Source organism: Drosophila miranda (assembly GCF_003369915.1).
Source record: "Drosophila miranda strain MSH22 chromosome Y unlocalized genomic scaffold, D.miranda_PacBio2.1 Contig_Y1_pilon, whole genome shotgun sequence".
NCBI lineage: Eukaryota > Metazoa > Arthropoda > Insecta > Diptera > Drosophilidae > Drosophila > Drosophila miranda.
The window spans coordinates 32,830,955-32,856,357 of NW_022881603.1; the positions used below are offsets into that span (position 1 = coordinate 32,830,955).

Sequence of the window (25,403 nt, forward strand, 5' to 3'; positions counted from 1 at the left end):
ACGAAAATCTGTGGCATCCCCATTTTTAAAGATACGATAAAACCAAAAACGCAGAATCGTAGAGGATGACTATATGTTCTAGAGTGCAAAATCTGAACCAAATCGTATAATTATTATAGCCAGAATCAAGAAAACAATTTCATTCTTTCTCGCTCTGTCTCTCTCTAACACACAGGTTTCATAGTCGGTTTTGCCAATTGCAAAATATGAGTTCAAGGATCTCAGAACCTATAAGAGCCAGAGCAACCAAATTTGGTATCCACACTCCTGTGATATCGGACCTTGACAGTTTTGTGTCAAAATTTCGCCACACCCCCTTCAGCCCCCGCAAAGGACGAAAATCTGTGGCATCCACAAATCTCAGAGACTATTAAGGCTAGAGTAACCAAATTTGGTATCCGCACTTCTGTTAGATCTCACTATAAAACGTTTATCTCAGAATTTCGCCCCACCCTCTTCCGCCCCCACAAAGGACGAAAATCTGGTGCATCCACAATATTGCACATTCGAGAAAACTAAAAACGCAGAATCATAGATAATGACCATATCTATCAGATTGCTGAATCTCGATCTGATCGGATCGTTTTTGTAGCCAAAAGGAACAAATCAATTTGCAGTGGCTACGCAGCCCGCGACGTCACGTTCAGACTGATTTTCTGTCTCTCTCGCACGCACTCTTTGTCTTGTCGTTCAATATTAGCGGCGTCTGCCGGAGAGAGCCATACTGACTTAGTATCGGGTATAACTGTACAGTTGCGGTGTCCGCAGCAACTCACAACGTTCCACCTCGTTTTATTTGGAATCATAACCTCGAATATGCGTAACTATGACTAAGATTTTTGACTAAGTAAATGCCTGTGACCACCAAACCAATGAGTATCCAGAATCCTTGGTCTCAAAACAGAGCCAGCACCCCTGTCCACTTGAGGACATAGTAAAGGAACAGGCCCACAATGAGGGTCTTGCACACGACATCCACTACATATTGACTGAGAAGGGAGAGAAAAGTCAGAGTTATATGGCGGTTACCGTCTGTGGAGGATCACTCACATTTTCATGTGCAGACGAGCAGAAGGTATGTCTTCCTTCTTCTCCTTCAGTATGAATTTACGAGCTCCGAGGGCACACTGCTCCATGTAGTCGTCTTCGGTCTCCTTGACGTTCATTTTCATGTTGAATCTGGCAAAGGAATGAAGATTAGCACCGAATTAGATTTGGAACCTTAGGTACTTACATCGCCTTGTCCTCCTCGTTGAGTTTGTTCCACAACGAGCAATATAATTCGGAGCGGAAGGACCAGGCAGTGAGGGTGAAGAACTGAAGTGCGCCCAGGCCCGTGGAGATTTTCTGCTGCACTCTCACCATGCTAAAGGAAGAACAGATTCAGTCAGTTGTTACAGAAGATGGCAAATACAACTACTTACAATCTCTTCTGGCCAAACAAGAGCAGAAGGAAGTCGAGGAAGTAGGCGGGCAGCCAGTGGAAGAGCGCCACATTAATATTGTGATAAAATCTGTTGGGGGTCCGGATACCAGAGGCCTGCGTTCAGGGGTATCTGCCTGTTGATGCGCTTGCTCAGCTCCACCATGGTGCCCATGGTCATCTTCCTGTGATCCGCATTGGTGATGTTGTAGACGGGCACCTGGGACGGGCGCTTGTCCTGCTTGTTGAACTCGTAGGGGATCACAATCAGGCCGTTGATGGCATAGTCGACGGGTATGATCTCTGCCTTGTACTCCTGATTGACCAGCTCGGATCGGATGACGCCATTGCCGCAGCCGATCATCAGACCGGTGGGTCCATTCATATTGTCCACCCAACCGGCAATTGGCTCATAGGCAGCGGGCGAGACTGGGGGAAGAGGCGAAGGAGTCCGATTAGAGGGCGAGTGGAGGATGGAGATTCCAAGTGATTGATTGACTCTACATACCACGAAAGCCCCGGATGATGGTCACCGAAGCCGTATTAAGTGTGTGAGTTTTTGTTTGTGTTTGTGGGTAAGTGTGAATGGATGCCATGAATGGATGAACGAATAATGAGTGGATGAATAGATATGTATAGTTCGTATGTATAATTGTGTGGACTGGGAAAGACTGTGTGGGGATCTGTGAGTCTGTTTTTGTGAGGATCGATCGTGTAGTTCGTTTTGTGTTGTTTGTGTTGTCTCTGGAGCGGATGGTCCTCAGCACTGGATCAACACTTGGACACTTGGAACACACACACACACACATATAACACATATGTATAATTTGTTGTATTTTTTTTTTTTTTTTTGATTTTTGTTTTATTTTACATGAAACATAAAAGATCACTTAAACTAGAAATGAAAACCAGATTCGAGGTTCGAGTACCTCGAAAGTAGTGCCCCAAAGCGAACCTAAGCAAAGATTGAGATTGATTTGATTGAGGAATGCGCGCAAATGAATTGGGAATTGTTCGGTACAAGTCCGAGCCAAAGTCGGAGTCGGAGGCCACCACCTTAGATGCCCAAGAGACGTGCCACCACACCGTAGGTCCAGTAGTAAAGGGAGCCCACGATGACCGTCTTGCACAAGCGGTCCAAGATGTACATGCTAAAATTGAAAGAGATCAGAGTTCTGGGGAACTAGATTCTAGGGTAGGTTTTTGGGGGACGGGCTCTCTTACAGCTTAAGCTGGAGCCGTGCACGGGGCAGGCTGTCGGGAGACTCCTTCATCAGATACTACCGCCCGCCCTGGACACACGACTCGATGTACATGGGCACAGTCTCAACGGGGTCCATGTCCATGTTGAAGCTTTTGAGTGTGAATCACATTTAGTCAACTTCAGCCAACACTTCTCAATCCGTACTCTTCCTGTACATACTTTTTCTTGTCCTCGTCGTTCATGATGTTCCAGAGGGACGAGTAGGCGTCCGATTTGAAGAACCAGGCCCTCATCGTAAAGAACTGCAGCACCTCGAGACCCACAGCGATGCGGGTCTGGAGGCGGACCATACTAGGCGGAGGGAGAAACTGTTAGGCCAGGCTTGATTCGGCGACGTCTGCGGCTTCGGAGGAACTTACAATCTCTTCTGGCCAAGCAGGAGCAGCACAAAGTCGATGAAGTAAGCGGGCAACCAGTGGAAGAGAAGCACGTTGATGTTATGGTGCAGTTTGTTGGTGGTGATGCACCCGTCCGGATACCAGAGACCCGCCTCAATTGGGTAGCGGTAGCCAATATCTTTGCTCATCTCGATCACATCGCCCCACTGCATCTTTCGGTGGTCGGCGCACGTGATGTTGTAGACGGGCACCTCCGCGGGCTTCTCCTTTAGCCCCGCGAACTGGTAGGGGATCACGCATAGCCCATTGATGGCATAGTCCACCGGTATCACCTCCGAGAGAAAGCGCGTGTCGATCAGCATGGAGCGGATGACGCCCTTGCCAGCGCCCACTATCAGGCCGGTTGGTCCGTTCAGATTGTCCACCCATCCGGGTACGGGCTCGTAGGCCGACGGCGACACTGATGCAGTGAACGGTGGTAATCAGTCTGGACTGGGATACGGGGATTCCGAGCAATTTGTATGCGTGCTGTGTTGTTTTATCGCTCAGAAAACAGGAGCCGAAGGCGGAGGCGGAGGCAGAGTCTTGGGCTGGGTCTTGAACTGAGCCAAAGGCATGGCTGTGGGATGGCAGCGTGATCACGCGGGGGGTAAGCGAGGCGGATTGTAGTTGTTGTTTGCATTGCATGCTCATTGAACTTTTTGGTCAATGACGACGGCGTTTGTGTGCTGTAGTTTTTGTTGTTTAAGCAATGTTTTATGCCATGCCATGTAATTTAACTTTTTCTTTTGTTTTTGGTTTTTGTTTAAGCGCTGTTGCTTGCTGTTGTTTCTGTATTTGTTGCCGTTTAGACACATTGGTATTTGTTGCTGATTTTGTTGTAGTTTTCTTACAGTGAAGCTTGTCAGCGATGGTGGAGGAGGCGTAAGCACATTAGGCAGCAAGTGGAGGACAGGAGCGGAACGAGGTTGGGTTGTTATAAAACAAACACATACACGAAAAGCCTAAAAAAACACTTGACCAATTAGCAGAAGGCAGCAAGAAGCAGCTTAGATGTAGCCCCTAAATAGCCCGACCAACCCTGGCCACTCCCTTTTCGCCCTCACCCTCACCCACCCCATCCATTCATCTGCTCGGACATTTATCACCATGGATCCGCTAAAAAGCTGTCATTTTCGACGAACTTTGCCATGTGGCCAGTTGATTAGCAATTGAAGACAATATTGACAATGTTTATGGGGTATCTGCCGAGCTAAGGCGGTCTTCAATGCCTTGAACCCAATCGGACATACTCACAGATGGAGACAGATTCTAGACAGGGGCGTAACAGCTTGGCATATACCAACAATCGCGGGCCAATAGCCGTTGATTACCTCGTTGTAAAGAGGGTACTCCGTAGAAAAAATTCCTATCGAAATGGGTCTTTCAACCAGTTAAAGTTGATCATAAACGTGATTGAAACGCGTTTCCGTAGATTAGTTGAACTTTGGCTTGTAGTTTTATAGTTTTTCCATACCTCAAATCGGAATATACAAATGTACGAGACATACATGCATGCATACATCTACATATATGTATATAAATCGATCTATGAATAAACTATTGTACGTTTTGTAACAGATCTAGCAGATAATGGTTTGATGCGTTTGATTAAAGATAATAATACTACTAGGAATTTGTACGTAACGCATTTTATAATTATATATTCGCAAATGGGTATTTCAAAACTAAAGATTTTCCTCTATAATGCATTTCCTTGTCGTCGCTTCTCCCATGGATATACAACAACTATCTATCAAGATTGCCAAAATTCGTTATTGAAAAATGTAATTGACAGACAAAAATCGTAAAGTTTGCAAAGGCATTCAAAAAATCACCAGGTGGCCAGAGAAATACATAAGCAAATGGCCAGGGCTCCATAGCAATAGCCATAGACATAGAACCCAGACATGAACATAGACACAAGCCAAGTTAAGCGGAGGCGCATTATTTGTTAGCAGCAGGAGCAGCGGTGGCGGCGGAGGCCAGACTACAGTTTCCCAGTTTCCATTTCGATGGCAGCCCGCAGGCACAGCCATAGACATGGGAAATTAATGACATAAATAAATCTAATAAAGCTGGAAGCCAAAGCAACATAGAGAGGCCACCACGGATAGATGTAGCTGGAAGGAGCCGTATTGGCCAAAAAGGTCACTTACCGATGCTGGGGCGGGCGATAATCACCGGCATGCTCTCGTAGTGGTCGCGCACCAGGATCTCGGCCAGGCGCTTCGAGTAGGTGTAGGTATTTGGGTGCGGCTTGAGCAGATCAGGGGTGATGGTGTCGAGGGTCTTCACATCCATCCACTCGGCCATGCGAATGAGATCTTCGGGCTTGTGGGGGAACTCGTAGACCTTCTCGTACATCACCTCCTGATCGCAGTTGCAGAAGGCAGTCGACAGGTGGATGAAGGCCTCCAGGTTCTTCATTTGCTTGGCCACTGCCAGGGCGCGCTTGGTGCCCACAAGATTCATGTCGATGGCGTCGCGCAGGTTGCCCTCCAGCTTGAGGGTGGCCGCCATATGGAACACGATGTTGGTGTTCTCGGTCACATGCTTCAAGCTGTCTCCGCTCAGACCCAGTACTGCAAGTAAACAGAAGATGTGAATGTGGATGTGGATGCAGGATGCAGGATGCAGCTTAGGTAACGTCGCCCTGGTAGATGGTCACCTTCTTGAGCATGTGGGGGCGCTCATTCTTGATGCGCTGGAAGATGGGCAGCTTGTACATCTCCTCCAGACGCGTCTCTGCGGTCTTGCCTCGCTTCGGACGGCAGACGATGATCACCTCCTTGAGCGAGTGGCAGGAGTAGAGGAGCTTCTCCAGCAGCACCTTGCCCATGAACCCCGACGCTCCAGTAATGAAGATCGTCTTATCCTTGTAGTACTCCTGCACGGGCGATAGATCCACCGTCATCTTGCTGCAACAAAGAGAGAGGATCGGGTATTAGCACACTGGATAGCCTATTATTTTGTGGACGATGAGGCTGTTGCAAGAAGCATTCCGGGAAGGCAAAAACCAGTCAAAGGAAACCCGCAATCGACTCGCGGAGTGTCGCAAGCAGCAGCTGGAAAAACTGGGGCTAGTTCTGTGATTCGGTGCCCGACTGCGGCACGCGTGCCTGTCTTGCCACAAACAACCTGCTGCAAACGCTGTAAACGGGTTTCGGATTGGACTTTCGGTTTCTATTTGGATTTTCGATTGCGCCTGCACTGTGGATTCGCATTTCTTTGCGGCATTATGCAATGGACAGGTGGAACAGGCAGTGGTTTCCATATCGGCCCCACTCCACTCCGCTCCGACGGAGTCGGGAACTGTTGCAAGTCGGCGTTGCCCAATCTGAATTTGGCAAGGATTGCAGCCGCGTTACACTTGGCCACATCTGGCTGTGTCTCCGCCTCTGGGCGATCTCCGCCTGATCTCTGAGCACGCCTTGCACTTTGGCCATGTCATGACATTTTAAGCAACACCGAGCGGACTCTTGTTTGTTTGCCATCCGCCCAAGCATAACATAACCCATAACCATATCCATATCCACATCCAAATCTGTATCACCAACTTTATCTGTATCCCCTTCAAGCTAAGTGTTTAGGGAAACTCTTTAGCAAAAATTGCAATGAAAGCATGACACTGCACCTCTGCACTACTACACCTTGAACTACGTGCTCGAGGCAGAGCTAAGGCTGAGCCACAGCCAGAGGCTGAGGCTGAGAGACAGGTGCTAGAGATGGAGATGGAGCTGCGACAACGGCTGTAGCTGTGGTTGAGGCTGACGCTGGAACTTGGCTAAGCGGCAAATTGCGGTTCATCACTTAGCGCCTTTAGGGGGCTTGTTACCTAGCCTCAGTTTCGGGGTTTATTGCCAATTAAAACGCGTCTGCCGAATGTGTGAAGCCAGCAAGAGCAGCCAGCCAACAGCAGATGCTGTTGCCTGCAACTTATGCAAGCATCGAAGCACACATTGAGCCAAATTTCGAGACCCACAAATAGAGCCAGCCAGGTCGTCCAAGTTGACAAAGCCGAAATCATAAGCATAACACACAAGCTCTAGCTAAAACAACGAAGCTCCGTCGAACTGACAGCAAACAAATAACTTGAGCAACGAACTTGAGAGCGATGCTGATACACTTGAAAGAAAGCCGCGAAAAGGAGCGGAAATAGCACGGAAGGAAGCAATATTTAACTGAAGTTTCCACTTTTGCCACATTTTGGCACAAACACATGGTTAATTTATTGAAAATTTCCACTTTGACTAAGGGAAAAGCAGACAGCTAATTGAGAAAAACTCAAGAACCCATTGGGGCTATAAAGTCTTGGAAGCAGACAATATTTAAGAATTTTAAATTATGCAGAAAATCTTTTGTAGCTTAAGTTTGTACAATACTTGATAAACTTGAAGGTAAAGAAATTTTTGGTATCTTTCTAATATTTCAATATTCCAGCTAAGACATCCCAAAGGAATTTTTGTTCGCAACCTTGGATCTCAAGATCCACTTAGTTGACACACATCTTGTAATGTTTTTAAAACAGCTGACCCTATTAAAAGCGAAAATATAATTTTAAATGTATGCCATTTGGATTCCCTCCTCCAGTTTGTCATATTTTCATAAGAGCTTCCCAAACCGGTTAGGTTAGGCATTCATTTGTAAGTAGAAACATTTTCGAATCTTTGATTAGCTTTGGGTGTGTGTGTGTGAGAGAGTGTGGTTGTCGGTCTGGCTTGGCTTCCTCTTGTTTGCATATTGCATATGTTGAAATTGAAGTCGCATTTGTTGCTGCAACCCGATTGAGGCCTCAGAACTGGCTGGCGATGATAGATGGAGTGGGTCCATTAAAACGATCGAATGTGCATTACAGGTCTCCAATTTGTCTGTCTATCCGTGTGATGTTGCAGCTAATAAGCCCAGCTAAATGAATGATTGACTGCCTGAATGGCTGACTGATTGACCTCTGGGCTAAGGCTATGACTTACTGCAGGCACGAAGTACGTCTGCCCTGAGCAGAAGAGCTCAAGAGATCGTGAGTTTGTGTAGGATCATTAAGAAATCCACTTGAAACTCTGGCATTAAGCCATGAAATCGAACAAATTTTAAATGTTTGGCAATTCTTCCATTCCATTCCCCATTTGGCCTTTGGTGGCAGGTCTCACAAAAAGGCTGGCACAAATAAAGAAAAAACCCCCTCTGAATATGTAAATTGCTTTTTGTATCGGATCAGCCATTGATACGAATGAGATGAAGCCAAGACGGGCATAAAATTAACAGAGCGACAACGCAACGCAACGTGTAAGCTCCAAATCAAATTTATGCAAAGGGCTCCCTCGCTCACGGAAGTACCCTGTCAAATGTGTATGTGTATAAAAAATAAATATTATAGACATTTGTTTGCCAGCCAGTGCGACAGTTCATGGCATGACCCTGACACACACACACACACACACACACATACACACACACACACGATTATGACCAAGTATCTCTACAAGTCCGTCTCAGTAGAGCAGCCAGCTCGATTATACAAAGATGTTTATATTATCCCCAATTAAACGCTTCGCTGGGCAGGTAAATGTTTCGAATTGCTGCTGCTACTTCTGCTGCTGTCATTGCAGACCAATTGCCCCGAAAAGCGAAAGACAATACGTCAATCAAAAGACCACTATGTACCACGAGAGGTAGGGTCCAAGAAAAACAAGCAAAATTATCTGCAGATAATCTGCAGAGTGAACAGAAGTGACCACCAAGTCGCTTGGTGGTGAATATTTTTGGTGCATTCAAGTGTTTTAATTACCTTAAGTGGTTGGGATTCTTCTCTTCAATTAAAACGCTTGCAATATCGTTGAAACAAACACGTCACACACGAACGGTGCGAGACTAGCGGATAGAGACTGCAGCGGAGTGACAAAGTTCGGATCAAGTCCAATCGAATCGGATTTGGATTGAGATGGAGACTGGGGAAGAGACTGGAGACGATGTGCACGCTACGACATTCGACAGAAGACTGAACGCGGCCAGGCCAATGCTTGCCAATATGAATGGGTCTCGGAGTGTGCTGGCCTGGAGACTCTGCGGCTCGGCGGCTCTGTCCCAACTGGTTAAAGTTGAGGCACTCGGTCTGGGATGTGGCAAACCAAAGCAAAACATGGCCTGGGGGAAGGTGTCTGTTGGTACAGAAACCTATATATCTATTAGTTTGGCCAATTTAGGCGGAACTGTCTCAGGTCTTGGCTGTCCAAGTGCTGGGAAAGTGTTGCCTTTTGGCACTTAGTCGCGGCTAATACATGCCCACATCCCAGGGCAAACGTAAACATATTTGATGGACAATTAGATGCGCAATTTGCCCGAGATTTTATTGGCTTTGCAGCACTGCTTGAACTCTGACGCGGGCTCTAGATAAATTTGCATGCATATTCGGGCCATTATAGATGAAAATTAGCCATGGACGGATTCGGTCGCCATTACGCAATGGCGACTGTTGCTGCTGTGATTTCCATTTTGCTGAAACTAATTAGGTGGTTATCAATCTCCTAAGCAAATTGCTTAGGAGTTGCCAATATTGCGAATATACTTAATCAGTGCTTACGTTTTCCCCTGCTTTTTAAAATTGGCAAAAACATAAATTCAGCAAATTGTCAGTATTGTTGCAGAAACTAAAATACATTCAAATATGAAAAAAAATTCCGTTACCACTGCTGATTTAAATTTTTAAAAAAACCGCCACATCCACATAATTTCCTAGTGCGTGGTGAAGTACAACAAACACTCAAAATTTCCACAGAACTGTCTTTAATGTAATATCGACTACATTCGATAGCATTAAAAAAATAAACAAAAATAAATAGATTTTATTTTTAAAGGTATATTAGAGGTATGTTACAGCGAAATTCGTAGAGAGAGCGTAAAACTACTCTCTTTGCTATTTATGCATTGTTTCTGATTTCTAAAGCTATAATGGATAAATTGGTATATGGAAATCACTAGTCACTAATTATGGATATGTTGCATGCGAAGATATCGATAGGTGATACCCCATAGAAGCGGTGAGGAGGAAAGAAGTTTGAACAGAGGGGCAAGGCCAAAATTTAAGGGGAAAAGGTTAGCGAAGAGTGGCGCCACCTGGTCCTGGAGAGTGAGAGTTCCGCGCGCTCTCCGGAGCCGTTATGAGAGAAGATATCCGATCTCATCCCATAACGGAGTCCCGAAGCCAACTCACCCATACCCCAAAGAAAAGAGAGCCGCCAGCAGCCCGAATCAGGCCATGCCCTTGAACCTAGTTCAAGGGCGATAGAAGAGAGAGCGATGGGGATCAGCGGCCCGGGAGCATTAAACAGAGCAGCTAAGCCAAGAGGGGGTTCAGAGAAAGAAATTCCCGCAACGGAGGAGCATGCGCGCCGGACATAGTGATCTAGTGATTTTTTTTGTTCTGAAAGAAAAAGTGATGGGAGGATGGAGTAGTGGCCATCACCCTGAAAAAAAAAGATAAATAAATCTGTGATTCCAGGGGATCCAGATCAGTGAGAGACCAGGAACCAGGACTAGCGGGACGGGAAAGAGACCCAAGAAGCATAAGAGTGAGTCCGCTCCAGAGGGGGGAGTAAAGAAACCCCAAATTAATTTTTTTTGTTGGCCAATCCATAGGGAATAGGTCACAGCTCTGCCATCCTGGCTTGCTTTTTGCTGGGCTCGAATACACAATCCTGGCCACGTAGAGCGGGTCCCTCGCCCATTTAGGGACAGAAAAAAAGAGCATCAATCAACATATTTACTCCCATTATTTATTTTTGTTAGACGTCTCCATTTATATGTATATGTTAATCCCTAATTTAAGTCCGTCCATATTATATCTATATGTAACTTATTTATATTTATTATATTAATTATTTCTATTTATCTATTTATTTATTAACCGCCCGTAGTGATAAGATGAGGGGGGTATGAATAGGCAGGCTTAGTGTAGCGATGATACCGTGTAAAAGTAGGAAATTGAAGTGAAAATTATAACGAGGAAAATGAATTGCTAAGCGTTTCATATGGGGGGAAGAGGAGCCACAGCAACGAGAGGGTAAGGCTGCTGCACATGGCAGGGAGATCCAAAACGTTGTTATTCAGATCTCTGGTAGGGAGGGTACGTCAGGGGTAAAAACATCGACACCTCGACCTGGTCGACGTCTGTGTTGAAGGAAGTTACTGTAATGTTGTTTGTCGAGTAGAGTCCGTTTTCAGTTTTTTTTGTCAGTTACTTTTGTTGTTTCAAATTGTTCGAGATGTCCAATTAGTTGGTATATTGTGCGACCTGAGGGCTTGGGAAGTACCCAGCCCTGGGATGACTGGCTAGCCGGCCTTTCCCCGAAGAAAACAAAGGTTCGTAACAGATATTAAATAAAAAAAGGGAATACAAATGTTTATACTTTATAATATATTGTTGATTTTAGCAAATGTGTAAAAAGGAGTACTCAGAACTAGTTGGTCATGATTCATGTATGGGATACAATTTTATTTTCAGTGCTGAGAGACCTAGCCAGCTAGTAATATCTAACCGAGTATAAAAATCGAGGACTATATCATTTCTGACCACGGACAGAGACTGATTAACCCATTTCCGACCAGTGGGAATTAAAATACATTTAACGAACATCATGAAACTTAAACAATTTTAGCGCAGTTCAATTGAAAGATATCGAGGTGTTTTTATAAGTAAAGAGGAAGGATAGGATGGATTTACAAAAATAATTTACATACAGTTTCATTTTAAGTGGGCTAAGCTCTTTATTTCATCGTTATATTTCGAAAATGAGACGGTATATTTCGCGGTATTTGTGAGAGTCAGACAGTATATTAAATCCGCGGCCACACTGTCCCCAACTCAACGTGCTAAATTTTTGTTCCAAATTTTAATTGCAAAAGATGGCCGAACTCGATGATTTTTTCGCGAAAAAGGATAAGAAGAAGTCCAAGAACAAGACCAAGTTTGTGACCGCCGACGAATTGGTCAAGAACTTGGAGGACAACACGAAACGGGAAATGGTCAAGCCAAAAAAACCCGAACCAGTAGCAGCAGCTGCAGTAGTCGATGGCGGCGTGGCAGTAGTAGGCGAAAACGAGACCGACACCAAGGTGCCAGAGTCCGTAGCGGTAAGCCTGGTGAAATCATTCAAGAAAAGAGTTAATTACATTACAATTGCTGTCGTTTGTTTTCGTGTGCAGCCCGTCGAAGAGGAATGGAATGAGATCGAGCCTGAGCAGCGCAAGGATTACAGCGGGCTGAAGATTGGCCAGCTGAGCGCAAAGTGAGTTTCTGTTCTGCTTGTGCATGTATGCGTATTCGTCCGATTAAGTGGACAATGGCAATCTTTGCAAGCTGCAGTCGCGTGATTCCAACCAGTGAACCAACTTCTCCTCAGCTTGAACAGTGCTGAATCAGTCAAAATTGCATGCTAACCCCTTTTCTCCATGTCACAGCTCTGCCAGGGAGTCCGAGGCGGCTCGTGCAACACGAGTTGCAGCCGTAAACGACGCTGGCAACTACGAAGAAGACGACGATGATGATAGCAATGGTTATGAAAACGTGCAGGGCGGAAAGGGCGGTGGCGGCGGGAAGAAACCGTGGAAGAAACTTATACCAGCCGAGGAGGTTACGCAAATCCCAGTGCCGGTGGAGGTTGAAAAGTCATCCTCAAAGCCCTATGTTTCACCCGCGTTACGCTACAGCGTAAGTAGCGATCACCGGACCCATTGATCATTAATCAATATAGCATTGTACCTTTTACTTTTGCAATTGAAATATGCAGCAAATCAGTGGACTTGGAAGTGGTATTGGCGGCGGATCGCGTGCACGACGCACTGCTCCGGACATCACCAATACGGAGTTCTTCCCGACGCTCAGTGCAGCGCGCCCGGAGGAACAGCGAAAGAAGAAAAACGAACCCGCCTTCGAAGAAGTCCGTCACGGCGGACGCTTTCAGCGTGTCCAGGAGCCGACATCCGCACCCGTGGCGGCTACCAATCGATTCCAGTCGCTGGACGATGAAGCGGATAGATAGGTGCCAGCTCCAGTCGACGCTGTTGCTACCCCAAGAAACCGTTTTCTACCACTGTGTGTCCACTGCTGAGCTCGCCGCTGCAATCGGACGCAAGTCATTTACAAGTTTGTAGTGTACGCACGCATATGTCAACTTTTTCTAGGCTTTTTGATTCATCTTTGCCACCTCCTGCTACTGCTACTCCTATCCCTATACCACATACACTATTGTTCATTTCGTTTAGCATTTTTGAAGTATGGAGTCAGTGTAATAGAATATGAATAATAGCCATGCGTTGAAATCCGTTTATAAACGTTACTTTTGTATAACCTCGCGGGTCTCGTTTTGTGTTAATCATCATCGACAAGATCTTCCGGACGGCTGTCCGCATAGCTGCAAGAGAGTGCACATCAGTAAGATAGGTCGTCTTTGGCCGAAATGGCGGGATCCCGCACTGACTTCTCACTGTACGGCTGCTCGGGTGTATTGTGGTACGCACTCAGTTGCGGCTTGGCCAGCATCTTCACTGGAAAGTTCCGTATTAGGTATAGCCAGCACTGCAAATTTCTGCAACAAACACAGACAGGAATGACGTCAATGAAACATTCGTGTGACCAGATGCTTACCCCTCTGTCTCCGTCCGTATGGTCTGTTCCTCACGATCGTAGTAGTTTGGGTAGTCCTCCAGCTGGTCCAACTTTGAAAACATGGACTCGTCCACCTCATAGATCTCGCCGTGTATGTTGTGGCCATCGCCGGGCCTGTCCAAAAGGAATGGAATGTTACCGACAACTAGTGGAAACTTCACTGCCGTTGTCCCACGCCCCAGAAATTGCGCCTGGCCGTTCTCCTTTTTTGTTAGCCAGTGATGGTTCGGCTCACCGCTCTTTAGCGTGCCATAGTCAAAGACTCTCGCGGACATTCTTACCATTACAAGTGCGCCTATCCGCTGTGCTTATCAGTTGCGCGGGTTATCTTGTTCATATATTTCGCACCAAAAGTTTGTCAAGTCGCCGCAACCCGTTCGCTCTTCTTCTTGTTGGCATTCGTTTGCAATTCACCTCGCGACTTGTTGCCGTGCACTGGGAGAAATCGGCGTAATCGAATGGGTGGCAAGTGGAAAATTACTGTGTTGACCCATATCATGTCTATATTGTATATGTTTATATAACATCGGTCATTAAATTTACTTTGAATTGCTTCAGTTTTATTTGCTATTGTTTGTCAAAAATATAATATAATATTATAAACTACGGTTGCTAAAATCTAATGAATTTAATGCGTACAGTGTATATATCATTGTATATATCAATTTCCCATAGTATATGTATGTTTGTGTATATCAATCTGTTATGTCTGCATCCTCAGGGGAAATCAATGTTGTACGGACTACAAATGCAACTACCGGTAACATTATATAACAAATTGGCCAGGCTTCCCAGAGCACATCCAAGGGGAGAACCGTTTAGTTTTGGGCCTCATAACTGAGATCGTCCTGAGCCGGATGCTTGGGGGTGCGGCGATGGCGCATGATGTATGGGTGGGTGGAGCTGTTCTCGTAGCTGGACAAGTACTGAAGGGAAAGCAGCTTCTCTGGATACTTTTGCAACAGATAGACCCAGCACGGGATGGTGCTGCAAAGATAAAAAAAATTTCTTGTACGTAAATACATTTTTCGATCAGAGGATGACGTCAATGCTCACCCCTCCCCCACGCCGATGTTCATGTCTTGCTTCTCACGCGTGTAGATATCTTCGCAGTCCTCCAGGTTGTCCAGGGAGTTGAGCATACGGTCGTCCACTTCGTAGATCTCACCGGTTACATAATAGCCAATGCCGGGCTTGTTGAGGAGGAAGGGAATGTTGTAGCGCGTGGCAATGACCAGCGGCAGCTTCTCTGTGGTGGTGGCCTTGCACCAGAACTTGGCAAATCCGTTGCTAGAACTGGCGAGGATCGAGTTGCTCGGCTGACCGTACTTCAGAGCTCCGTAGACAAAAAGTTTGCTCAGAGCAGTTGATGCTTTCTGTGTGGGTGTGGCGGCGGCGGAAGAGATAGACAGAGCAGAAGTAAGGTTAGGTTAATGATCCGATATTCAGCGTGTATACAGGTGTGGTACCTATCCGGGACTATATTCCACTTTATTAATATCGAACACTTTGTCTGGCTTATCTTGTGTGGACGTTGACATGCAATGACTGCATCTTTCAAGAGGCGATGCAGTTACTGCACCGTCAAGTGGCCCGTGTGACACCAGCAGAAGGCTGTTACGCGCGGATCCCAGGCAAAACGCAGCCCTCCTCCCGCCCAACCGACCGAGGGGCGCTGCCGCATGACGCGCGGTGCGTAGCCGAACCAAACGCGAACATGCAAGAAAGATAGCTATTAGACTAACATTCGAGGAAAATTAGTACTAAACTTACTAAGAAACTAAGCATGCAATCAAAGTACAAATACCACTACAGTTACTTATTAATAGAAAGGTGTGTAAGGATTAATAATTTAATAAGAGGAAGAGAATTAGTGGTGGATATAATATGGTAGAGGGAATTATAATCCGAGCATAAGACCCTAAACGGTTCATGCAAGGAATAATTCGATCTACAAAGTGGAAGGAACAACGGTATAAAATTTCTAGTCAGTCTAATAGGAATCGTGAAGTTTATGCGGCTCAACAGATCAGGGCTGTCTATGTCACCCCTGATCAAGTTGTGCATAAATATCACACCAAGCATTTTTCTACGGTTAACTAAGGATGGGAGGTTTACTAATAGTAGTCTACTAGAGTAAGATGGGAGTCTTACACCCGCATCCCAGTTAAGGCCCCGCAGAGCAAAGAGTAAAAAGTTTTTCTGTACTGATTCTATACGGTCCTGGTGTACTTTGTACTGAGGGCACCATACACAGGAGCCGTATTCTAAGATCGGACGAACAAGCGAGGTATAGAGAGTCTTTGTTATATAGGGGTCGTCAAATTCCTTTGACCACCTCTTTATAAACCCAAGCACGCTCATGGCCTTATTTACCATGGTAGAAATGTGTTCGGAAAACTTTAACTTGGGATCATCCACCAGGGTAATTCTCTCAAGAGAACCACCAAATAGGGTGTAAGGAGCCAACAAAGGGCTAGAACGATGAAATGTCATAACTTTGCATTTCGAGGCATTAAGGTGTAACAAGTTTGCACAACACCATGACTGAAAGTTATTGAGATCGGATTGCAAGCGAGAATGAAATGAAATGTCCTTGTACTGGACACAGAGTTTAACATCATCCGCATACATAAGTACTCGAGAGTATGTTAATACTGAAGGTAAGTCATTAATAAAGAGTGTGAAGAGTAAGGGGCCTAGATGGCTGCCTTGTGGTACTCCCGAAGAAACCTTTACTGGGAAAGAGAGGGAGTTTTTGAAGAGGACTCTTTGAGACCTAGAACAAAGATAGCTAGAAATCCATCTCAGGAGGTTGGGCGGAAACCCTAAAAGGTCAAGTTTATGAGCTAAAAGGGAATGGTTTACAGAGTCGAATGCTTTACTAAAGTCGGTGTAAATAACATCCGTCTGTAAGTTACCTTGAAAGCCTTTAATAATGAAAGAGGTAAACTCTAACAAGTTCGTGGTGGTTGATCGCCGCCTTATAAATCCATGCTGAGTTGGAGATATAAGTGACTTGCAGAGATGTTGCAAGTGCGGAGTTAAAACCCTCTCAAACATTTTAGGAATAGCGGATAACTTTGCTATACCTCTATAATTTTTTGCATCAGACTTGCTACCTTTTTTATGGAGAGGAATTATAAACGATTCCTTCCAGATCGGGGGGAAGCAAGAAGAATCAATGGATAGGGTGAATAGTTTAAGCAAAGGTCCACACAGAGCCTCGGCGCAGTACCTGAGTACACAACCTGGAACCCCGTCTGGACCCGGTGAAAACACCGGCTTAACGAGTCGAAGATCATGAAGTAGGGAACATTCATTTAACAAGGGACTGAAAATGCCGTTCGACCTCGGTAAACCGTATGGGTACGGATGACCAGAGTAGCTTTCCTCAGAATAGGTGGTTTGGAAGAATTGGGCAAAAAGATCGGCAATTGCCTGATCATTATTTGCCGACGTAATACAAAATGATAGCGAGGATGGGTGTGCGGACGTTCTACGCTTACTGTTTACGAAGCTGTAAAACTGTTTAGGGTCCTGAGAAAAACGTATCCTGCATCGAGATAGGTAGTTCTTATAGCATTGAGCATTAAGAACTGAAAAGTTTGACCGAGCTAATACATAGCGAGAGTGAGAAGTAGGAGAACCCACTTCTTGAAATTTTTTATAAAGTCTTGATTTTAAGTTTTTTAGACTGGATAACTCTTTGGTAAACCAAGGGGGTTTTCCAGATCTAGTCGGACAAGAAAGCGGGACACAAGAATCGAAAAATGTGCCAAGAGAATTGTAAAAAATGTTTGTGCATTTTATGATATCAGTGCACAAGTACAAAGCGGACCAATCAAAATCCCTAATGAGGTTATTAAGCTTCGCAAACTCGGCTTTACGAAAGCAGCGGACACGTTCGGGCAGCCTACTCGACTATCTTATCACTGATCTAAGTATTTTCCACTAATGAATTGCCCCCTACTAACTTGCTGATAACGCGCGACACACGAGCCACACGTCTGCGTCTCGGTCTCCTCAGTTATATTCGGTCGTATTTATTTATAAAATTTTTGCCGCGTTGTTCTGCTGCCGGGAGAAGAGACCGTGCGGGGATGATTACTTAAACCGGTTTGGTGCATTCACACTTTTTTTGTGTTTGTTATTGCCCATTCTGTTATTATGGCTAATAGGCGCTTTTTCGGTGGCCGACGTGCGTTCGTTCCTCTAAAACTGCGCAGCAGCTACGCCACCATCAAAAAAGAACATACATATGTATATAGTATATGTACATATGGGCGAGTGATTAGGTGCATAAATAGTTTCTTAAATCGTTTAATCATTTCTGTAAATGGAAACCACACGCTATCGCTAGACAACCTATTATCCGGCCTTCAATCAATGTCATTACTAAATGAACCGTTTCATTGAGGCATCTGCTTACATAACTCTCAGAACAAACGCACACATACACCCATACGTATTTTAACATATAAGGCGATAAAATTCCCAGATAACACCAAAAATATCACTTTTCACGAATTGAATTACAATTTCATCTTGAATTGTAGTTTTCCCACGCTTTTATCCTTTTGGGGCTGCCAACTTGCCACAGGATAACAGGATACGCATACATGTGAAGCATGTGAATTTTGTGTGGGGTTGTGTGTGCAGCGCTCTCTCTTTTACGTACCTTGACTTGGCCCATTTTTTGCTTTTATGGCGTTTCTTCTTTTTCAGTAGGCTGCCTTAAGTTAATTAAAATTGCAAATTGCAAGAGAGACAAAAAATATACGCTCCTCAGGATATGGGGAAATAGCTCCAGCTAAAAAATTGGACCGCGCCGTTGGAAAGCAAAACTCCAACTAAAACGCGACGGAGAACAAACGGAACACGAGTGGTGCTGCCGCTTTTTGTGTTGCTGCTGTCGTCGACGTTGTGGCCCGGTCGGTCCCCTTCCAACAACAAAAAATATGAAAACACGCCACACGCGCGCCTTTAAAGACGCCAACGCCGCCGTCGACGTCGCTGCTGATGTCAATTCTTAGCTTTAGTCTTTATCTAACAAATACCCTGTGATTCAGTTCAAAACTAGTTCTATTTTAATACACATTTCACTTTTTTGTGTGTTTTATAAATTGGTCTTATCGGATAAACAAGACAAACGCCTACAGGCAAGAAGGTACATGTGTAGCTATCCCTTTCACTCTGCCCAAGCGTAGGGGCTTCCATGGAAGTCTAGCCCCCTTTATTAAAGCGCAACGAATATTATTTACACAGCTACGCCTCTGGAGCGCACGTACGCATGTTTTAATTTTCTCAGCTTTGCTCTTGTTTCTTCTGTCGATCATGTAGTGGACAACGGTTAGTAGGACTGATGTTTTCCTCAGAGGTCGACCAGCACGCTATCATTCCGGCTACTGTCTCGTCGGCAAAAGGGTGGTGTTCTTTTTATACCCGATACTCAAAATGAGTGTTGGGGTATATTAGATTTGTGGTAAAAGTGGATGTGTGTAACGTCCAGAAGGAATCGTTTCCGACCCCATAAAGTATATATTTTCTTGATCAGCATCAATAGCCGAGTCGATTGAGCCCTGTCTGTCTGTCCGTCCGTCCGTCTGTCCGTCTGTCCGTCGCCTTCAGCGCCTAGTGCTCAAAGACTATAAGAGCTAGAGCAACGATGTTTTGGATCCAGACTTCTGTGATATGTCACTGCTACAAAAATATTTCAAAACTTCGCCCCGCCCACTTCCGCCCCCACAAAGGACGAAAATCTGTGGCATCCACAATTTTAAAGATATGAGAAAACCAAAAACATAGAATTGTAGAGAATGACCATATATTTAAGACTGCGGAATCTGAATTGGATCGTATTATTTTTATAGCCAGCATCAAGAAAACAATTTCATATTTTCTCGCCGTGTCTCTCTAACACACACGTAGCATAGGCGGCTTTGCTTAGAGTAAAACATTAGCGCCTAGATCTCAGAGACTACAAAAGCTAGAGCAACCAAATTTGGTATCCACACTCCTAATATATCGGACCGAGACGAGTTTGTTTCAAAATTTCGCCACACCCCCTTCCGCCCCCGCAAAGGACGAAAATCTGGGGATATTCAAAAATCTCAGAGACTATTAAGGCTAGAGTAACCAAATTTGGTATCCGCACTCCTGTTAGATCTTACTATAAAACGTGTATCTCAAAATTTCGCCCCACCCCCTTCCGCCCACACAAAAGTCGAAAATCTGTTGCATCCACAATATTGCACATTCGAGAAAACTAAAAACGCAGAATCATAGATAATCACCATATCTATCAGATTGCTGAATCTGGATCAGATCAGATAATTTTTATAGCCAATAGGAACAAATCAATTTGCAGTGGCTACGCAGCGCCCGACGTCACGCTCAGACTGATTTTCTGTCTCTCTTGCACGTACTCTTTGTCGTGTCGTTTAATATTAGCGGCGTCTGCCGGAGGAGAGCCATACTGACTTAGTATCGGGTATAACCGTAGAGTTGCGGTGTCCGCAGCAACTCACATCGTTCCCCCTCGTTATTTGTCTATTCTGAGACCTACGATATTTGTTTTTATATTAAAAGAGCGTGCAAGAAACTTAACGACATGTACAAGTACAATTCCAGAACCGGAGAGAAACAAAACTTTTGGCCATTAGACTTCACTTACACATATGCACACGCACGCGACACGAACGGATCAAAAGTCGTCCTCAGCTGGAATGAAGGACCACGCCCACCCTTCCTTGGTCATAATCTGCCATTTTCCTCTATTCTTTATGACTCCTTTTCTTTAGGGCTCGCTACCACAGGGGCTGGGTATCGGAAATCAAGATAACGTTTAAGGAGACATTATAAATTTATTCATTAATAGCTAAAATTTAAATACATTACTAGCACTTAGTTTACCCTCTCCAAATATTTTCAATTTCCCTTAACTTAACTTCCCTGCGCTTAAACTTGGTTTTATTTTTATTCTTCGAAACTCAAAGATTGGCCTTGCTGCGTCAGCAGCTGATCCCCTCTCTCAAACTTAAACGCTCGATTGACGGCTCGACAGACTTACAAAGTAACCGCATTTCTTTTTCGTTTCTCCCCAATAGAACAAGTGTGTTTTAGCCAATTGTCATCATCGGCAGAACCGATTATTAAAATGACTTCGCTTTATGGTTTTATTTACTCACTGTTTCTTTTGTAGTGTTGCGGTCCATCGGCGAAAGCGCTTTCTCGATGCCAGCTGATAAATCTTCGTAAGGGATCAAGAGTTTTTTATTTATTTATTTTTGTTGTTGTACCTGTATGTGTAAACTGGCACTTGCACTCACACTCGCCCTAGGAGAGCACAACGAAATCCCCCTTACACCTTTGCAGTGGAATTAATAGGTATGTTTTTTTTTATCTTTAGCTTATTATAAATTCATTATTTTACTCATTTGCTCTACTTCCTCTTCCTATTCTTTTCTCCTTTCCCGTCTACTCGCACTCTCTCTCCTTCTGCGTTCGACCGAAAATTTGAGCCGATCCCGCTACCTTTCCGTTAACTCGCTCTGGCTTTTCGGTTTCCGTTCAACCACTGGAGTTCTATGACACTGCGGCACTGAGACGAAGGGTTCTTCCGTTTACAAAAAAGTTTGATCGAAAATTGGTTTTCGTTTTCTTTTGATCTGCTCGCGATACACGACTTGCTGCTTCCCAACGGCAACTGTCTCTTTCTTCAGCTAGTTAGGCCAGCCTTGGTCGAATTATTCTCGTCTCTGCTTCGCTCTAGCTTCCCCTTGTTTATGGTTCCCCTCTGCTTTGCATTCCCCTTGCCAGGTGCATTTATGTTGAAGCGGTGCTCTTTTTGCCTTGAGATTAAACTGAGATTCGGGTAGGCCAGCCTTAGCCGAATTATTATCGCCTCTGCTGCGCTCTAGGTTCCCCTTGTTTATGGTTCCCCTCTGCTGTGCCTTCCCCTTGCCAGGTGGATTTATGTTGAAGCGGTGCTCTTTGCCTTGAGATTTAACTGCGGCTGGAGTGCCAAACCTAAGGGGTAGCCAAAAGTTCCGACTGCTTGAATACATGTACTGCTGCGGCGCTGCAAAGCTCTCCTCCACTTACCCGCGGATCTGCCCCAATTTAGCAGTGGAATTTGTAACGAGTAACGAAGAGAATCTTCGCACGATGAAGCTGGTGGTCGGCTAACTGAGAAGGAGTACGAGCTCGCTTCCACGGCTGGTCTCTGGTCGGAAATGGGGATGGGTTCTTTGGGGTAACCCTCCAGTTAGGTTGCTTCGCTCCTGCTGGTATTATTTTCTTAAAATTCGCGTGCTCTTTTTGGGAATGGGAGGGGGACAGACAAGGAAAGGATAGTTAGGGGTACGGAAAGTATAGTGGGGCAAAGATAGTGCAGAGAAGGAGTAGGGATCTACCACCGCGGCGGACATCTCTGTTTTGCTGGCACGGAGTCGTGCCACGCCCACCCTACCGTGATCCTGAAAGAGCCAATAATAATATCAGGATCCCTGGAGAGTCCGGTATTGGTCATCCTATCTCGCTCACGAGCGGCATGGTTCCCCCAAATGCGGTAACGTCTAGCACATATTCATCTTAACAATCATTTTATTAGAAACTATATTCAGATACTATATTCATGTTACAAGAAAAAAGAATCACTAACCGAGAACTCCAAGACAAGGCTAAATGGACAAAAGGAGGAACGAAAAGCGTCACAAGAGATATAGCTATTATTACTAGGGAATATTTAGATAAATAAATACGATAAGTGTAAATAGTTATAAGTGCATATACGATATTTTATAATGCGATATAAACTAATGATTTTTCCTTAAATAGAAAGATAATACTATAGCGCAATATAGGTACACATGTCCCAGCACATCGGCTTCAGGGAGTAGTTGGACATACTATTCGTTTTACCAAGCGTATTGTAAAGGCAGAAGGCCAATCAGCTGTGACTACTTTAAAAGTGTGAGGTCAACGACCGACAAACAGCTCTAGCAAAAAAGAACGAAGCTTTTGCCACGCTCGCGGAATCTTGGGAGGCAATAAAATGTAATGTTGTTGGTGTGGAGATAATGTTTTTTATCCCCAATCGGCCGACTAATTATTTCGAATTAAATAAAACTCGGCGCAGAAATAAAATTACGATATGTTCTTTAATGCGTGACATCCAAATTGCAAGTGTGGCTTGCCTGCCCTTTACATTGCCGCTCCGATCGCTAAGCGCAGCTTCGCTCGGCCGACGTCGGTAGGCAGACGCAAAGCGGAGATAGCGAAGAGCGAGCTGGCAGAGAGCGTTTAGCAGGGCAAGCAAGCGCAAAGCTTTAACAAACAAATGAGTGACATAGACATAAGTAACAAACAAAATAAGCGGCTGAGGGCCAAGAATTAGGTGCTATTTGGCAAGCAGCATCGGCTGGGTTCTGCTCCGAACATTCACCCCTCGTTGGAAGGCAAAGGCTTTCAACAGATCCATCCTGAAGGGGCAGAACCGCTAATTTTCCAACGGCCCTCTTGAAGATGCTTGCTTGGGCGCAGCTGGCGGCTACGCTGGGATGATCGTCGAACGCAGCAATCGGCGCTTCTTTACGAAGGCGGCTTGTCGTGACTCCGTCTTGATCATCGGGAACCTCTGTAATTGCATAGAATGGCAGGAAATTTGGCAATGTAGAAACTGTTGAAAGTTGAATTTCATTTGGCGTGGATATGTAGGTTTTTAATATATGGCAAAGTTCGCGCTGCAGTTCCTGATTCTCCGATCGCAGTTTTTCCACTTGCACCTGGCACTCGAGCAGCTGCTTCCTGCATTGCTGCTCTAAGTTTTGGTACTCCAGCGTTGTGGGTCGAAAATCGTCAATAGAGATGCACGAGGAATTTTCAAAAGCGGCTAAAGCTGCACGCTTATTCTCCGAGCTATCAATGCTTCCTGATACTATCCAACCAAGTTTTGTCTCCTGCAATGTTGGCAATTGGGCTGATAGTCGAATCTGTCCGACGCACATTAAATCGAAGAACAAACCAGAACCTAGCAACAGATCGATACGTTGGGGCTTGGAGAAATTAGGATCAGCTAGTTTTAGATTATTCGGCATTGGCCAATCCTTTGCGTCTACGCCGAAGTTAGGCTGCATTTCCGTAATTGAGTTGGTGACAATTGCAGCGAAGGAAGCTCGATAGCTTGCGTCCTGGGATTGTACAACTATATGTACAGACTTGCTCGAAGGTAGAATGGAATCTCCGATTCCAGAGATGTGAACATAAGACGAGCGATGATCCAACTGCAACTGATCAGCAAGTCTAGATGTTACAAAGTTTGCCTGTGATGCAGAATCCAAAATGGCACGACATGGGATAAGTACTCCATAACGATCTGTTACATGGACGAGGGCAGTAGGTAGCAACACGTTCTGGCTAGGCTGAGGTTTCTGGATCGAGGGGGGAGGGCTAGAACACCCGCTTGCTAGAAGCACAGTCGCGGCCTCTTGCTGGATCGATTCCTCGGCTTGTGAAGAGGAAGATGAAGCACCAGTTCCCGATGGAATGTGGAGTAGCGTGTGATGTTTAGCCTGGCAATGCCTGCAAAGTCCTGACCTGCACCTCTGCAATTCATGGCCTTTGTTGAGGCAGTTCAAACACAAGCGGTTCTTCTTTGCTTCTTTGTATCGTTCAAACGCAGAGAGATTCAGGAATGCCTGACATCTAGATATGTAATGCTCGGAGGAATTGCAATGGTTACATATGGGGTTAGGATGGTCGTTACTGGAGGTGATAAGGGTGACAGGTTTGTCTTCTCCCACCTGTTGACTAGGACTTGTTGCCATGGCTGATCCCAAATTCTCCAGCATCCGACATCTCGCTTCCAAAAATGAGGCCATGCTTGACCACCGAGGCAATCCTGACGTCAGCAAGTTCTCTTCCCATTTCTCCTTTGTTTTGTGTTCCAGTTTCGTGCCTATGATGAAGATCAGCAACCCATCCGAAATCTCCTGCGGGGTCGCCAAGGTCTGAAGTGCACGCAAGTGCGAATTGATTTTGTCGCTGAGCGCGCGCAAGCCGATAGCTGAGCCCTTCTCCACCCCTTGCAGCCCGAAGATAGCCTTGACGTGTGCCTGAAAATGTAACAGTTTATTATCGAATCGCAACATTAGCAAATTCAACGCCTTGTCGTAATTCTCCTCAGAAAGTTCCAAGGAACGAATCGTATCCAGCGCAGCACCATCTAGACATCCACGAAGATATTGGAATTTTTCGATGATTGGTATACGATGGTCTTTGTGCACCATTGTCGAGAACATCGAGTGGAATTCTGGCCAATCCATGTAGTTCCCCCGAATCGCGGAAGCTGCAACTCGGGCATTCGAGAACGGCCTATACTATTATAGGCGAACAACGACGAATTCCCCTCGAGAGTATGCCGTGCGAGCAGCCATCAACTCCCGCGACAGCCTGGACCTAACCTTGACATACACATTCGAAAAGTCCAGTCTGTCATCTTGGGCTAACTGCAGGAAATCCAGCCTTTCAAGGCTCGTTTGAGCGGCATCGAAATCCGCATTCATTCGCTCGATTTGCTCTAAGCGAGCTTGAAGTTCTGCCTCATCTAACTCGGCAAGCTCTTCCTTGGTGAGAAAGCGATCCATGGCCTTTAGTTGGCGCGCGATGGACTCG

At 45.3% G+C, this 25,403-nt stretch overlaps 3 protein-coding genes, 1 long non-coding RNA gene and 1 pseudogene across 6 annotated transcripts; 2 read left to right on the forward strand and 3 right to left on the reverse strand.

Annotated features, from left to right (window-relative positions):
- Nucleotides 1–742: 742 nt before the first annotated feature.
- On the reverse strand, nucleotides 743–9,044 carry LOC117190903 (annotated as a pseudogene).
- Nucleotides 9,045–10,122: 1,078 nt separating this feature from the next.
- On the forward strand, nucleotides 10,123–10,717 carry LOC117190976. The gene is made up of 3 exons (XR_004473905.1): nucleotides 10,123–10,496; nucleotides 10,563–10,632; nucleotides 10,700–10,717. It is a non-coding gene; the product is annotated as an uncharacterized LOC117190976 (long non-coding RNA).
- A 1,169-nt stretch (nucleotides 10,718–11,886) lies between these two features.
- On the forward strand, nucleotides 11,887–13,409 carry LOC108159646 (protein CDV3 homolog). Its single transcript, XM_017293113.2, has 4 exons — nucleotides 11,887–12,193; nucleotides 12,266–12,348; nucleotides 12,521–12,770; nucleotides 12,850–13,409. The coding sequence occupies exons 1-4, from the start codon at nucleotides 11,966–11,968 to the stop codon at nucleotides 13,099–13,101; spliced, it is 813 nt and encodes a 270-aa protein (XP_017148602.2). The 5' UTR covers nucleotides 11,887–11,965; the 3' UTR covers nucleotides 13,102–13,409.
- LOC117190714 (putative gamma-glutamylcyclotransferase CG2811) lies at nucleotides 13,363–14,273 on the reverse strand. 3 transcript variants are annotated; one of them, XM_033395782.1, is made up of 3 exons: nucleotides 14,009–14,273; nucleotides 13,707–13,841; nucleotides 13,363–13,647 (listed from the first exon to the last, which is right to left on the reverse strand). In XM_033395782.1, the coding sequence occupies exons 2-3, from the start codon at nucleotides 13,787–13,789 to the stop codon at nucleotides 13,491–13,493; spliced, it is 240 nt and encodes a 79-aa protein (XP_033251673.1). In that variant the 5' UTR covers nucleotides 13,790–13,841; nucleotides 14,009–14,273; the 3' UTR covers nucleotides 13,363–13,490. The 3 variants fall into 3 exon arrangements, with proteins under 3 accessions (XP_033251673.1, XP_033251672.1, XP_033251671.1); XM_033395781.1 differs by having other exon boundaries at nucleotides 13,363–13,473; nucleotides 13,540–13,647; nucleotides 13,707–14,273; XM_033395780.1 differs by having other exon boundaries at nucleotides 13,707–14,273.
- Nucleotides 14,274–14,379: 106 nt separating this feature from the next.
- Nucleotides 14,380–18,630, reverse strand: LOC117190713 (troponin C-akin-1 protein-like). The gene is made up of 3 exons (XM_033395779.1): nucleotides 18,409–18,630; nucleotides 14,784–15,103; nucleotides 14,380–14,714 (listed from the first exon to the last, which is right to left on the reverse strand). The coding sequence occupies exons 1-3, from the start codon at nucleotides 18,421–18,423 to the stop codon at nucleotides 14,546–14,548; spliced, it is 504 nt and encodes a 167-aa protein (XP_033251670.1). The 5' UTR covers nucleotides 18,424–18,630; the 3' UTR covers nucleotides 14,380–14,545.
- Nucleotides 18,631–25,403: the final 6,773 nt, after the last annotated feature.

What these genes read in the sequence shown, in the direction of transcription:
- LOC117190713 (XM_033395779.1), bottom strand. An exon ending in AACATCGGCGTGGGGGAGGG is followed by an intron (nt 14,715 to 14,783) that starts GTGAGCATTGAC and finishes TTATCTTTGCAG; the next exon opens with CACCATCCCGTGCTGGGTCT.
- LOC117190714 (XM_033395780.1), bottom strand. Translation starts at nt 14,011, where the DNA reads ATGGTAAGAATGTCCGCGAGAGTCTTTGACTATGGCACGCTAAAGAGC. An exon ending in ATACGGACGGAGACAGAGGG is followed by an intron (nt 13,648 to 13,706) that starts GTAAGCATCTGG and finishes TGTTTGTTGCAG; the next exon opens with AAATTTGCAGTGCTGGCTAT.
- LOC108159646 (XM_017293113.2), top strand. Translation starts at nt 11,966, where the DNA reads ATGGCCGAACTCGATGATTTTTTCGCGAAAAAGGATAAGAAGAAGTCC. An exon ending in AGGTGCCAGAGTCCGTAGCG is followed by an intron (nt 12,194 to 12,265) that starts GTAAGCCTGGTG and finishes TTTCGTGTGCAG; the next exon opens with CCCGTCGAAGAGGAATGGAA. An exon ending in CACCCGCGTTACGCTACAGC is followed by an intron (nt 12,771 to 12,849) that starts GTAAGTAGCGAT and finishes TGAAATATGCAG; the next exon opens with CAAATCAGTGGACTTGGAAG.